This window comes from Rhipicephalus microplus, chromosome 4 (genome assembly GCF_043290135.1).
Source record: "Rhipicephalus microplus isolate Deutch F79 chromosome 4, USDA_Rmic, whole genome shotgun sequence".
NCBI classification, from domain to species: Eukaryota; Metazoa; Arthropoda; class Arachnida; order Ixodida; family Ixodidae; genus Rhipicephalus; species Rhipicephalus microplus.
In genome coordinates, this window is record NC_134703.1 from 38,004,861 (window position 1) to 38,020,930 (window position 16,070).

The 16,070-nt window shown below is 44.5% G+C and overlaps 1 protein-coding gene across 4 annotated transcripts in view; it reads left to right on the top strand.

The window, feature by feature from the left end:
- The window catches only part of LOC142814230 (kin of IRRE-like protein 2), a 314,543-nt gene that overhangs the window by 274,726 nt on the left and 23,747 nt on the right, over positions 1-16,070 (top strand). For all 4 annotated transcript variants that reach the window (XM_075892567.1, XM_075892565.1, XM_075892566.1 and 1 more), the window contains exons 5-9: positions 419-521; positions 1,429-1,613; positions 9,721-9,914; positions 12,673-12,808; positions 13,746-13,859. In XM_075892567.1, the coding sequence (XP_075748682.1) occupies positions 419-521; positions 1,429-1,613; positions 9,721-9,914; positions 12,673-12,808; positions 13,746-13,859 (732 nt within the window). The remainder of the gene's footprint in view (positions 1-418; positions 522-1,428; positions 1,614-9,720; positions 9,915-12,672; positions 12,809-13,745; positions 13,860-16,070) is intronic.

Sequence of the window (16,070 nt, forward strand, 5' to 3'; positions counted from 1 at the left end):
TCTTGATCACACGTGTTTTTTTCGTTGCTCGTGTAAAAACGACCTGAGTTTGTTTTCAAGATGTATTTCCCGAGACGTCGTACTTTACCAGCAGTTTACGCAAGAAAAGAGGCATAACTAGAGGTGCACATATTTTATGCTCATAAACGCAGGTGCTATATCATATAATTTATTTCGGGTTCTATAACGTTTACTTATGGTCAAGTTATAGTTACTGCCAGGCGATAAGCCATCCAGCGCTATAATTTGCGATTGCATATCCTGGCGGCATATTTCTCACTCGTAACAATTTGTGCCTTCTGCGCAGCTTATTTTATTGCTAACGCAACTAGTACGCCTAATGGCATCAGTAATGAGGCTTCGCTGTTATAATTGCTGAAACATTGCTTGGTTTTTGTTTTTGTTTTCTCACGAGCAGACAGGCCGAAGATTATCCAAGTGGACCCTTCGTCACCGGCCACATTCAATGTGGACGAAGTCATGACGTTGCACTGTGTCGCCGAAGGTAACCCTGTGCCAAAGTAAGTCTCTTTTCACCATTGCATATTCTTGTTTAACCCTGAGTTGACAACTAAACCTTGGATAGCATGCTTGCGGTTATTCAGGCGTATAGAGTGTTAGCTGACCAGTTCTGCATTTCAACTTCTTGAAATTATGTTATCGGCTTTATCGCTACTCTGAAGATATTCGAATCTGTTTCCGCGATAAGTGTGTCTCAATTGATGAGCGTCACGTGAAGCAGGAATCATATGTTTTTTTTATTTAACGTATATTTATTACTTTAGCTCGAATCCGATTCGCTTACTGGGCAGCTGAGTTTTTCGAAAAACCCAGATACGGAGACTGAATAGTGTACGCCAGCTGCATAAAATCAAGCATGCTCAGCGTGATTTTGACACTGGCCGTTTTAGAGCAGCTGTTACACTGTACACTGAAGCTACAAACGTACAGCATAATTGCTTTCAGCATACGTTGTTAATTCTTCTAAAGAAACTGCTTTTTAGAGAGGGCATTATTTTTTGTTGTACATTAATAAAGAATGATGTATGTGGGTGGCGATGGCTACTCATCGATTCTTCTTTAATAGTTAACATCATAAAGTTTGAACAAAAGAAGTGAGAACAAAGGCAAGTAAACACAAGGACGAGCGCTCACGCACTTAGTCCCTGTACTTGAATTGAAAGAAATGTTAACGCAGTAAAAAATTTTTGAATATACAAATATTCACACAAACATAATCTCCACGCATAATGCAAAGACGTGCCTTAGTCTCCATTAAAAAATATTAGGTGCCTGAAAATAGTCTGTCAGTTGTCTCACTGTTTACTACAACAGTTAACTTTGCAGACACAAATTCTGTGCAAAATACGATAAATGTGCAGTTAGATGTACCGGTTAGTAGTGACAGTTGTCTTTTCTTCATCGCAGGATCACGTGGCTACAACAAAACGGAAGAGACCCCAATGTGTGGAACATCCGTGGTCGCAACGCGACGCTCATGGTTGCCAACGTCAGCTACAGCCACCAAGGCGTCTACCGCTGCGAGGCGAGCAACGTTGTCAAGAACCAGCCCTATCGCGTCCAGTCGCCAGAAGTGCGCATCGATATCCGAGGTGCGACCTTCACGCCCTACATCTACCGTGGTTTGTCGCGTTATAATAAGCGCAAATTATACACGAAATCTGGGGTTAACTCGTTGCACGGCTTGTGCTCCGAGTGCGTTTTCCGGCAAGCGTTCACTTCAGTGCAGAGAAGCTAGCTTCGCGGAATGGCGCGGGAACCCTTGAAATTCGGTGCACTCGAGGAAAGTAAGGCTGTCGTATGTTGTCGTATGCTGTCCTCGTTGCCTCGTGTAACGCAGGCAAAACCCGAGTTAACATAGCCAGCTGTAGCATATCGAATGCTCGCTCGCGTCGAGGAGAACTCTTCTTGCTCTCGTTCTTCGAGCGTCTTGATGATGATACAGTTAAACCTGGATATAACAAAATTGATAAATTCTCGAAAAAGTTTGTTATAAATAGAATTCTGTTATATAAAGGTTTGGTACGAAAATTCGGAAAATAAACGCACAATTTAAACTAAAAGGGGACTGAAGGCAGAGTTAACCAAAACACTCATTTTACAGTAAAAAATAAAACTGCGTTATTGTTGCGATAGAAATTATATGGATGCTCTCGGTAGGCTTTTGCCGTCGCCGCCATGTCCAGTAACAAGTCCAAATTAATAACACGCCCCCGCGCATCGTAACTTTCGCGAGCGGGTAAAAGCGCGCTAGCGCTGCTGAAGCAGAGCGCTGCTGAAGTCGGCCCATCTGAATCGCCTGGAAAGTGCATAACATCTCCCGCGTTTTAGAACTGCCGTCGAACTGCCATCGTTCAAACAAAAAATAAACCATCCGTCTTGAACGAGCATGAAACAACCTGGGGAGAGGGGAGGGGAATCGCTCGAGTAGTAACAATGAACTTGGATTTTAAGGCCGCGTTCATACTGAGCATTCCAGCCGCCGAAAGTGCTTCGAATTCGGTTCGGAGGCGGCGAGATCCGCCGAAAGGGCCCTCTCCGCGCCGATCGCTCTTGGACCGATTTTTGCGGCGTCTGCCGCCGAATTGGTCACCGCGGACCAATAGGAGCGCTAGTCAAGGAATTTTGAAAAATGGCGGCCAATCCCTACTCACTTGTTATGCCGCAGTGCACGTAACTGAATGTTGAAACCAACGGGAGTTTAACCTACTCTGTACCTACTTCGCCTCCGTATTTCGTGAAAGAGGTGACCGCGCTTGCTGTTGGCGTGGCCGAGCTTGTTGTGGTCTTGCAGAGCATGGATGGATGGATGGATAGATGGATTGATGGATTGATGGATGGATGGATGGATGGATGGATGGATGGATGGATGGATGGATGGATGGATGGATGGATGGATGGATGGATGGATGGATGGATGGATATGGCTGTACCTTTTAGATCGGGCGGTGGCTAGCGCGACCAAGCCGTAATACTTAATGAACCAAAAACTAGATTTATTTTTTTTCTTTATAAAGTGAGTTTGAGGATTCGTACTTTGCAGTGAAGAGTTTAATTTTCACTCGTGCCTTGACTTCAGCCACCAATCAGATAACCTCCTTCTAGTTAAGTCTACCCGCTTAAAGTCTATTTTGCCCTCCTGGTCTCTAAACCCCAGTGCTTTGAAAAACTCTGCGCCATCATCCTGAACTATAGGGTGAAGCCCTTTACAGAACATTATCAAGTGTTCGGCAGTTTCTTCTTCCCCTCCACACGCTCTGCATACTGTGTCTACCCCTTCGTATTTGGCCCGATATGTCTTGGTTTTCAGTACTCCCGTTCTGGCCTCAAACAGTAGAGAACTACGCCGAGTATTATCATAGATCCTTTCCTTGGCGATTTCCTGCTTAAAAGTCCGATAGATATCTAGTGTGGACTTCTTAATAATGCCCATTCTCCACATGTCAGTCTCCGCAAAACGAACCCACCGACGCCGCTTGCGTCGGTGTTTTTTCTGCTCTTCGTGCATTACAAAACAGCCACTTGCCAGCAAAGTAAGCAGTACTGTCTTTTCTTGCTTCTTGCGTACGAGAATCGTCGAAGTATACACCACCGGATAGCGTAGTAGCGTTTGCGAGCCGCGACAACAACCGGGTGACAGCGCATCCATCCCGCGTTCGCCCCGTAGTGGATGGCATATTCGGCGGCGCGGGGCGCGTCCAGTGCGAACGACGCTGCGTTTCGGCGGCAGGGGAATTTCGGTCGCTGTAGACAGCGGATGTTTCAGTGTGAACTAGGCGTAAGGGTGGTCGCGATCGTTTCGGCGGCAGGGGAATTCCGGTCGCTGTAGAAAGCGGATGTTTCAGTGTGAACTAGGCATAAGGGTGGTCGCGATCGCTGGCGCGCTTGCTATTTCGGCGAGTATCACTGCGGTTTCAACGCGAAGGGGCTGTGTGAAAAGAGCACTACTCTCTGAAGCGGCCGTATTTGCTCACACCAGCGTTTTGTAGGAGCTCTGCAATATCGGATCCAAAAGAGTTGGCTGCCAAGCTTTTATTCTTATAACATTACAATTTTTTTTTGCTATCGCATTCATTGCATTCCATTCAACGCGCCATCGCGTTGTTGCCAGAACTAATCGGCTAATCGCGAAATCTACCAGCCTGCGAACTCGCGGCGCAAGATGGAAGCGCGTGACGAGTCGACCTCCGAATTTCCGTCGTCACCGTGGTCTCGGAGAGTTTCCAACAGCGCCAAATCTGACATCCCATCGTGGTTGACGACACGGTGTTCTGAAATTAACAAAAAGTCACAGTTTCGCTGCAAGGGCAAAGCAATGCGAAAGCAACAACTTGGAATTAACGCTGACGACGGCAAGCAGATTGAAACAAGCAGCGTGCTGCTCACGCACAAATGACGCACGAAAACAACATATGCAGGACGAGAGCGAACTAACAACATTTACCGCTCGACACTTAACGCGCTGTTTAAACAAAAGCGAGGCACGGAACGTAATCACAGGTACAGATATAAATGCGAACCAACCAAGTGCCCCAGTTGTCACTTTGCTGTGTTTGAAAAGCGCACTCTTTTCGCAAACGACGCCTGTCCTTCGAACGAAGTGATCTTTGTGCGCCCGGCGACTAAACACAATCGTTCCGGTCAAAGTTGAAGGTGCGCGATTCTCTTCATCTTTTCCGAAGGATATAAGGGCGCGCGCACAAGCATATAACACCCCCCCCCCCCCCGCCCTCCATTGCGGGGCAAAGTACGCGTGGGAGATAAGCGCGCGTCGGTGCATCGCAACAAACTGGGCGCCGTGCGCGGGTGGCTTTATATATATATATATATAAATATATATATATATATATATATATATATATATATATATATATATATATATATATATATATATATATATATATATATATATATATATATATATGAATAGCAGCAGCGATGGCAGAAAACCAGCCGAGACTGCCCCTATAATCGCTATCGCAATAATAAAAAAAAGCAAAGCTGAACATCGTCGGGGGCCGCGCCATGCGCGCAATGAAAGTATGCACGGCGTCGAAAACGAAGAGCGAAAGACACGGACACCGCGGAAAACTAGTCGGTAAAGTGTCTTCCATGAGCAGCGCGGCCCCGCATATGTGACGCTGACTAAAAGCGTGGCACCGCCAACGAGAAAAAGTAGTTTTTCTTTTTTTATTTTTGTGTGTAGGTGGGGGGGGGGGGGCACACAACCGCGCACGCCGGCACGTGGGGTGCAGGCCCACGCGCGCCCAATAACGAGCGATCACTCTCGCCTGGTGCGCCGTGCGTGCCGCCGCCGCCGCTTAGCGCTTCGTCAGCGGCGGGGAAGTCGCGAGACATGCACGCTCCTGCCGAAATGCGGAGTAAAATTTCTAAATTGTTCGTGGGAAAAGTTTGTTATATTAAGGTTGTCTCCAACTGTTACTCTGTTACATAGAGGTCGCAAAAACACGTGCTTTTGTGGAGCGGCGACGGGGAATAGAAAAACTTCGTTATATCGAGGAATTCGTTATATGTAGGATTGTTATAAGTAGGTTTACCTTTATTACGAGTGGACATTGCTACAATGGATAGGGAGACACGACGATACACACTATGAGTGTAAACATTGGAAGAAAAAAAAACAAGCAAGAAATAGAGACATAAAAGAGCAAATAGAAAAAAATAGATAATAATATGAGCTTACAAAAAACAAGAACAAAACTGGAAAGAGAGTAAGGAAGAAAAGAAGAGCAAGGAAAGAAAAAAATTGCCCGCAGCTTCCCTCGGGGGAACACTGAGGAGGATGCGGACCATATAATTGGTTAACGGGGTGTTAAAGTGCGACTTACTTGGGTCGATGGCTAAATTGGTTAACGTGGTTGTGAAATGGGGTGTTAAATTGCGACTTACTTGGGTCGATGGCTAAATTGGTTAACGTGGTTGTAGGAGGGGGTGTTAAATGAGTGAACACGTACACACGTATGCGAAAGGGCGGCGCTGGTCGAAGGGACGTCGATCATTGTGTTTGTGGATTCGTTGGAATTCATTTCACCGCGACCTTGGACGTCGACGCGCCGTACAAACCAACCGACGAGCGGCAACTGAGCGAGCGAGCGCCGACCTTGAGTATATATACAGCACGACGGCGCATGCACTGTCAGCTGTTGAATGTTCTCGAAGCGCGACGCCACATGCGCGTCCACTGGAGAATCAGGAGAATTGTAGATGTCGAACGCGGTGTGTAGAGGAGGAAGGGTGCACAGATGGTGGAGTGAAGCGCGCGCGGTGTGTAGAGGAGGAAGGGATGCACAGATGGTGGAAGAGTGGGCGACGGCGCGACGGCGCATGCGCGCGCGTCAGCTGTCGAATGTTCGAGAAGCGGTGCGGACGGCGCACTACAAGGCGCGAGTATAAGATGCTCCGCATCTAAAAACCGAAGATAAACAAAGAAGGATAACCAGCTCCATACTTGCTTCAAGCTTGATAACACTAGAGCGAATAGAAAGTCTGGGCCGGTTTTTGCCATATATATATATATATATATATATATATATATATATAGGGCGGGCTAGCCTCCTGTTTCTGCGGAGTGAACATCGCCTTTCCGCCGGGGTCGTCTGCGCGCGCTCTTGTGAGCGAACAGTGGGAGGGGGGGGGCAATTATGGTTGCCGCGCTATCGCGGTAACGATTATCTCGCGGCTCTACGCCCACATCAGGCGGGAGCTTTTACGGACTGCGCTCTCAACACGAAATAACGGTCCAAAAGTGTACCTGGAGCGGCCGTTTACAATAGATGCGCTCTACACATAACAAACTGCCACCAGCGGTGGCACACGACGTATAGTCCTTAGTACCAGGAAGTGCTGCCCGCGTGGGGTGCTCCTCATCAACGCCTTCACTACGCCCGAGCCTTGTTGTGGTCATCTACTGTGACCACGCTGCAGGAAACTTAGTTACTGAGCAAGCGCATGTTTACTACAAATATTATTGCTCCTAAAAATGCTTGCCTAGCTTCGTAAAACGTTCGAATATGGTGCTCTCACATTCATTGCTTCGCCCTTTTGGCGAAACTGTGACTTTTTTCTCCCCTTTGCGGGTTGTAGCTATGAATGCGTCCCATACAGGGATGGCTTATACGCGAGAATATACCGTGTGTTCTCGCATAGATATTTAAATTGCCCACGCTTTTAGGTGTTCTTGTCTTTAACTTAGGCGCTGAATTGTATATATACAGTGGTTCTGCTCATGTGTATATTGCTGAAGTGTGGTCGTCGCACCCAGATTACCCTTGTGGATAGCTGTTTATTGAAAGAAAAAGGTGTAATGGTTCAAAGATTATGTTCTCATTAATAATGGTGGGGAGACTCGCAGTCGGTCAGTAGGTTGGTGGTAGTGCCTGACGGAGGTTAAAGGCGATAGTAGTGAATACTGCAGAGAAAATAATTTAACGTTAGTTCAGTAAAAGTGTACTTTAATCTGAGTGTTGCACTTTAGTTTGAGTGCTAAACTTTGAGTGCTGTACTTTAGTTTGAGGCAAGCATAACAGGCACTGATATTCACCACGTTTTAGTCGTTAGAGGCACATTTATTGTGTCCTTCAGGCTTGCCTAAAAAAAAGTACACAGGTGCGTGTATGTGTTATTCACGGCCTAAGTGGATCGAATGCAGACGAATCAAAATCACAATTGATGGAACAGAGAAAGAAAATTGCCTCGCGAATTACATAGCGAATGGAGACGGTGCCATGGGATGACCTACTACGATTCCGCAACTGCTGTCTGGAAGCCTCCCGCGCGGTTTCATCGATCACACTAAGGGTCATTGCCTATCGAAACATTTCTGCCGTATTTTCGTTTCTCGTTTCGGAAAACACGGAACGAGAAACGAGCACTTTGCAGGAACGTCTGCTGGCCTTGTAGCATATATTATGCATATAGAACGTGCGGCTGGGTGTAGTAGGCGACGACGCATGCTCCGATGCCATTCGCTTCCCCGCGCATCAGCTGCACCAAACGAGGCACGCTCGGCGGGCATTCTATTTTCGTCGTTCTGTGCGCGGCTCCCCTAGAGGTAGCGGCTTATCGCAAGTATTTTTTTTTGTCGTTTAATTCCGTGCAGCATGGTGCCCACCAACTTTAGTGGGAAAGCATGCGTGATATGCACCACTGCTGTCACTGAGACTCAGGTTTCTTGCAGCTGCCGACTGTCAAGAAGGCGTCCACTTGAATATTGTGTATGAATATGTCTGCGGTACTAGAAGTGATGCGGTACTTTAGGGAGAAGAATGAAATAGCTCAATATAACTAGGTAGGCAATAGAAAGTCACTCACAGCTTTTGTTAGATAACAATCTCTAAATGAAGCGGCCGCGAATGCAGTATGGTGCTGAGCTGAACGAATACTGTCAGACTAGTCATATCTTGCTATTTTCTTGCATTCGTGGCTATCTACAACGGTATACATAATAGAGAGTTATAGTATACCGGGCTTACCGGGTTACCGGGTGTACCGTGATACAGGAATCGAAGTGCGCATGCGCAGATACGTACGTCACCGGTACCGCTTCCCGTACGCGCGGTAATTTCAGATTTCACGTTACCGTGGTAGCGCAGGTGTACGTAGTGTACGTAAACATGGTGGCACCCTCGGACGCCCGCTTCGAAGGTATTTTGGCGTAGTTGTTGAAAGATTCACCTTGTTCGCAGCAAACAACTGTTCAAAGTGGCTTCGCTTGCCTTCAGTTAGGTTCGATGACCGAGTATTACGTGTAAGTTGGCGTAGTTTTTGAGATAGCTTCCCATTTCGAACGCGTCTTGACCTAACCACAAGATCGATGTAAACAAATGAGCAACATGATTTTTTTCGCGTTTGGTGCCTGGTTCATATTTATTCGCTTTTATTTTTAGTAAAGGAAACTTCTAACAATGCTTCGAGCGGTGGCATAAGCGAAAATTCTCGTTTTTTTACCTTTTTACTGTCTTTAACTTATTAACTATCCGATAGGTAGCGCCATCGTCCCAGCTGGGGCACGTAAACCACGTAAACGCTATCCCGCTAAACTATAGGACGCTGCCCACAACGAACGTTTGCTACACGGTAACGCCATTCCCTTAACCTACGCTATTACACTGACGCTGAACTATAACTGTCTAATGTTACAGTAAATGTAAGGACGAGCAATTCTGTTTTACTAACAATTAATTAAGATGGATGCGATGGACACCTAAGACGTGCGACAATACTTTCTGTGGCGTTTCGCACGGGCTAAACAAAGACAGATAACGTAATATCAAGGGAACAAGTTTGAACGCGCATGTAATAAACTGAAGCATCAGTGTAGTCTAATGACCCCTTTCTGAAACAGGGCTAGATAAGGCAACAATTTTATGCTGGCAATTTCACTACTGAACGCTATGCTCTCTGTTGTTACTAATGGTTGGCGAATTACTGATAACGAAGTGCATTAAATTGAAAACGAGAGAACAGAGAGATGAAAACATGCAGATAGCGTTTACATCGAGCTTCGCCGATTGTAGAAGCGGAAGTAATTTGCGTGCAATCTGCTACGTTATCAGCTGAGAGTGCCAATAGCGAAAATCAATAAATATGGGGCAGTAAACACTAAGAAGAGTGCGTGTCTTATTTCTCACATTGTATCCCATACGCGTCGTCTTGTGTTCTTCATCCCCTCCTTCGCAGGTCCTCCACAGATAATGGTGGAAAGCATGAAGACACGCCCCGTGGTGGTGGCCGCCAGCAAAGAAGAGGACGCGGCGATCACGGTCGTGTTCTGCGCCGACCCCAAACCTGTGGACACCTTCTGGGGCTGGGGCTCCTACAAGCTCAAGACGGGCAGTGCCCTCGGACGCTTCGTCGCAGAGCCCCTGTTGTCGGTAAAACGCTGCTTTCTTTCACAACGTCGTCGCAATTGGCTGCCGTATCTCGCTGTATACGTTTGCTCGATTCATTAAACTTGCGCTTGCTTCACGGTAGAGAAACAGGGTTTTATTTGCACTAGCATTGTGCGACTATGTTATTTTTTTCTCTCGCGACTATCCCGTTGAACACTTGCTTTGCATTTTGCAAATAATAATGAAAAACCTTTAAAAAATATTAATCGATGGTTATAGCTGAAGTTAACAGTTTACTGAATACAGATGACATCAGTCAGTAATTTGACTTAAGATAAGGGTGAATTACATATCAAAATAATTATTAAAATTATTTTTTCTAGTTAGCTGAAAGATTCTGAGTAGCTGGAATCGTCACAGCAAGTGGCGGAGGTGTTCTTAACCGCGCACTTCTTTCTACATGTCCTGTGAGATCCACATTTTAACCCAGGTTTTAACCCCGTGTTTCGCACACATTGGAGTGTGCGAAACACGGGGTTAAGCTATGCAGTACACCGAGGTACATGAACACCGACGTGTGATTGCCGCTACCAGACAATTAGGTGAATGATCAAGATTACCAATAACTAAATTTTTCTAAAATTTTACAGATTTACATAACCGGAAATCGGTAAATGTATTATCTAACGGAAGCAAGTTTTTTCAGCTCATTTGCATTGAATTTAACTATCTTAGCAATTTGCAACAGCGGGTTCATTATTTTTGTGCATTTAACACACGAGCATGTGCGAATCTGGGAGCATGTGAGCATCTGCGCATGTGCGCAGCTGGGATTCGATCCCGCGGCTTGTGGGTCAGCAGCCGAGTGCCTTGGCCACAAGACCGCCGCGGCGGGGCGCAGGTCACGGTATCGAATCCTGGTTGCAGCGGCTGCATTTCCGATGGAGGCGGAAATACTGTGGGCCCGTGTGCTCAGATTTGAGTGCACGTTAAAGAGCCCCAGGTGGTCGAAATTTCCGGAACCCTCCTCTATGGCGTCTCTCATAATTATATGGTGGTTTCGGGACGCTAAACCCCACATATCTACCAATAAAAACGTGTGGTCTTGTCATCACAGGATGCTGCACAGAATCAATATTGATTGAAGTTTCCTCAAGAATTAAGAATTTGTTTCCGTTTGATAGCACACCTTGATAAATTTTGTTATCAGTTGAACATCCCTTATTTGACCATTGCGTATAGCCGTGCTCAAGTGAGCTCAGGCCTTCTTCATTTTCCGCTAGAGTGCTTACACTTGCTGCCCTTGTGAATAGCTTTATTGTTTCGTCCGAATATTTTAAACTAGCGGCGAGGCTAAGGGTGAGCTACGTGAAACTCTCAGCTTGTTCGCGTTCTGCTGAATGGCAAGCCGAAGTCAGCCATACAGTTTCTGCACTGGACATGAATAATTCATCGGTGCACTGGTCTTTTGAAAAAGCAGGCCGAGTAGAAGGCAAGAGATTAAAATCGGTTCTGTTGACTTTTGGAAAGAAAGTGAGAACAAAAAAGCGAATGTGTATTCTTGTTACGCGCATTTTTGGGCGTAACGTGCGTTTTTATTTTTTCGCAATAACAAATAGCGCTGAGAAGCCTTGAACTTATGTAGCTGTATGCACTTTTTCAAGATTCCTCATAGTCATCTATATGATAAGAGGGAAAATCAAAACACTGACTTCTGGAGCCAAAATGAGCTGCTTCGAAGAGCTTATAAGAAGCTAGCTTAAGGCGGACACTATGTTTATTCACCAACTCAGGCAGTGCTAATATACGAAAACAAGGATGAATTGCTTTTCTATTCAGTCATTATTATTCTTAATCCTAATATTGATGTTATAAAAGCTAGTGTACACTGTTGAAATTTTTAACCCAGGTTTTTAATTTATATTATGATAAACGGTAAAAGCGTTGGTGTGCTAATCAGGGTTTCAGTCGAGCGGGTAATGTTGCATGAGTACAGACATCTTAAAAAGTGTCTAATGCCGAAAAAAAACCTTTCCAAAGGCTAAAAAGCAGCACTGCTAGTAAACCCTTGCATCCCGTAGGTTATAGTTGCTGACTTACTGCTTGAAAAACTGCTGTTTGTTAATATGGGAACAGTATAGCCTAGCCTGCTCACGCCCTCTCCGATGTGCTGACTGCATCATATCCTTCCCATAAGGTTTCAGCAACACTGTTTTCCTTTCGTCGTTACGTGCGGCTTAGCGTACGGATGATGCCGAGGGAAAGGAGTGTGAAAGACGCAGAAACAAGGTGACAGGAAAATTCCGTTCACTTTAGACGCCATACTTTCCGCCGAGAACGTGGCCTAAGGCCTACGGGATTTATTTTGTTTATTGCTCTTCCAATGGGTTATGTTCCAAATTGTTATTATTTGACATCAAAATGCGGGAATGTGGCGCTGTAACTGTCTCCATGCTGCCTTTGCTTTTTACGAAGTCTTTAGAATGCATTTGAATTTGCCAACAAAGTTTCTGTAAAGACTGTCGCACAAACATCGATCTTTCGTATTACACGGAAGAAACGTGGTGTGAATGTGTAGCAAGCGTGCATACTTTCGGTACTGGCGATGCTGACAGAAAGCTGAAAATACCGCCGCCGCATCATTTAATATGTGAACCTCTGACATTCGGCATACACGCTTACACAATCTGAATGAAACTCTATTTGACCAAAACGTCATTGCTGTGCGCGGACTTTGTCTCTGGCGATGCCACATTGGCTGTATTAGTTGCTTATGCGTGCATCTTTCTTTGAGTTACAGGACGAAGAGCTGAAGGATTGTTATGAGTCTCGCCTGCTCATTCAGAAGGTCGAAAGTGACGATTCCCGAAAGTTCACGCTGTATGTGGACAACGGGAAGGGCAAGGCGTCGTACACGGTGTCACTAGAAGTGAAGGGTGCGTATGCTTTTGCTTTTAAAAGTAGTAGTAAAGGAATGTAGGACCTAGGTCTCGTGCTTTGACACTCCAGAGGCCTTGGAAAGCATAGGGTAACAGTTCAAATTAAGTACGCAAGGCCATAACATGCGCCTCTTATCCATGTGCGTAGCGTTTCCAAAAAAAAAGGCTCGTAAAGGTTGATGTCTTCCTAAATAGCTTCTGTTACAGCGCTTGCGAATAGAGAGTTAAGGAAAGCATTAATTTCTCTTCCACATTAAATTTAGTGTTAGGTTAGTCTACATCAAGTTGAATGAAGTCCATGTTTGAAAAACGTCAGGTGTTCGAAACTTCCGGAGCCCTCCACTTTGAGGTTCCTCACAATGATAGCGTGGATTTGCGGTGGAGAACAACATCAATAACTTAAAGAAACTATCAACTAGACCAAACATGCAGTTCTTGTTCAACAGTTATATGCATATATTTCACTGACATTGCACATAGAAATGTTGAAAGAATTGAATATCGTATATTGTGTTGTTCGCATATACGGGTAGACCATATTGTAGTTGAGATGCATCGTATGACCATTAGGTTTATTATCATGATTATTTCATGTAAAACGTCCCCTTATGATAAACTTCAGCATAAACTTGTTGTAGATAGTGCTTCAGGAGAAAATAAGCGCTTACACTTAACTAAATATCGTTTACCTGTGAGTTTCCTGGCTGATGCAATAACAAGGGCTTTCAGTGTGGCATAAAACTTCACATTCATGCAGGACTATGTACCCATATCACGATTGGGCTGGGTTATGCATCACCCCATTGTGTTTGCATATGCAATGAACAAATAATTCATTTTTACGTTGATATTTATACACACATTTTTTTTAATATAAACCCTATAGAATTCGTTGCAGTATTTTCTAATCAATGAATCTCTCTTTCATTTTCAGAACCACTGGCAATGACGTTGGTCATTGCTATTGCTGTGGGTGGCGTCGTCTTCCTGATAGTCTTCCTCACTCTCTTTGTGTACCTCGTGAGGTCAGAAAAGATGTGCTTCAGACGTGAGTATCGCTGTACGTCCTAAAAATTGAAACCAGCAACCAATATATGCTATGAGCGCTGACAGTATGTGCTGTTATCAAGTGTTAGGACAACGCATATTCAGCTATGTATGCGATATGTTCGGGAAAAAAAAAGCTTTTTTATTTCATTCCTATTTCTCCTACAAGAAAAAGGCACTCATTCGTGGTTGTTACTTTCTGAACTCAAATAGCTCCGAACAATCAAGATTCTATTTTCATTCAGGGATACTGTTATGTCTAACAATGCAGAACCTTTTCAACGCAATCAGAAAATTTGAAGTTTGAGAGGGAGAGAAAGAGGAGAAAAAAATAAAAGCAGGGAGATTACCCAGATGCTAGGATCTGGTACGCTGTCCTGCGCTGGGTTTGGAGAATAGGGGGCTGAAAGGGACATACAGAGAGATAAAAAATAAATAATAACAAGAAAATTCGGCAAATCCCACGTACCTGGGAATCGACGTTAAGCGAAGCATGCTGAACGAAGGTGACCATGATGCATTTTTTTTATTGAGCGACACGTCATGAGATGACACTAATGATATGTACAAGTTTTGCACGCGCAGACATATGTTGAAGAGTTGCAGATGTTTATATAACCAGTTGTTCGCACTTGCGCAACTATGTCATTGTCAGGTTTTTCTTAACACTGATATTTATTTTATGCCTTTCTTGGGTCGACGCCACCTTTGTCGGGTATTGCTTAACGCTCACGCGCTAAAATTGCCCATGTGTGTTGCCGTCCTTCCTGGGTAGATACTAAGTGTCTATCACCTGTAGCTCCTACCCGCATACCAGCAGCACATACCTGCCCATAGGTATGTGCGACTGTCTTAAAGGACGTGTTTGACGACGTACGCGACGAAATTGTCACATTATTGATGTTTTGAGCAGAGCGTCATCTTAGTCAAACTATTTTACCCTCGCATGCTTATTTTGCTTCATACCAAGTTAAGGGGATGACCACGAGAGCACGTACACGGAAGGGGATATATATATATATATATATATATATATATATATATATATATATATATATATATATATATATATATATATATAAAGAGAGAGAGAAAAGTTCGGTAAGAAATGCTTTGCATTTAAAATAAAACACAGACACAAACGCACACACGAAATCAATCCACTCAGAGTCCTTCACACACATCAGTAGTTCACAAGAAGCCCAATTGCGCTTGCATGGCGTTCTTCTGTGATGACGAGTCTAGTGGATGGCTTAATATACTTTCTGTGGGCAGTGGCTGATCATCTAACTTGTTGAGTGTACTAGAAAGATACTGACTTTGTATTTTATATTCCGGGCAGTCGCAGAGGGTGTGTGGAATCGTCTCTTTATCTCCACAGTGTACGCAAGCGGTCGTGTCGGCCATCCTTATGCCGGTACGCGCACACACGGGTAAACGCGACGCCCAGCTATAGTCTGCGCAGAAGAGTAGCATCACGTCGTCGGAGTCTTGTTGAAAGCCGTAAGCTTAACGTAGGATCAAGGGAGCGTACTCTTGCATGCATAAAAAGAGGCTAATTTCAATGTGTCGTCGAGCATTGGCGGGCAAGCATGCGGAGCTTCTTAGTAGCGTCGGTCCTAGAGACTTAGGAGATTCAAAGTTTGACTTATTTGTTAAAACTGAGGGGAGTGCATGGGTATGAACAAATTGTTAATGAGTAATGCACACTTTCGGTAATGGATTGAAAATGATTAAAAATATTGAAAAAACCTATGAAAGTGAAAAATGAAAGACGGAAATAGTAGCTGCTCTGTGCCTTGCAATTAATTGACCATAGTGTGAGCGAATGGTTTACCTGTGTTGAAGAGATAGAAGGAAACAAAATGCAAAGAAAGCCAAACAAGCATACAATCAACCAAAAGTACAATAAAGCACAATAGGGAGTAAAAGTATGGTCCTGATATGTGTAAACAATAATGGAAGAATGATGCTTCACCTTTGCATGTGGTATTTTATTGAGACTTTCATGCTTATATTTTCTTTGTAGGCTAAAATTAGTGGTACCTCTATATTCTTCATTGACCTTCGTGATGGGGTCAAAGGCCGTTGTCTGTCTCAGACAAAAATACAATAAGATTGAAACAAAGCATGAGATCATGCTATTTATGACTTGTATTTTGTGTAAACACGAAACTTCAGCATGAATTTCACTAACTTAATTGGGGGAAGT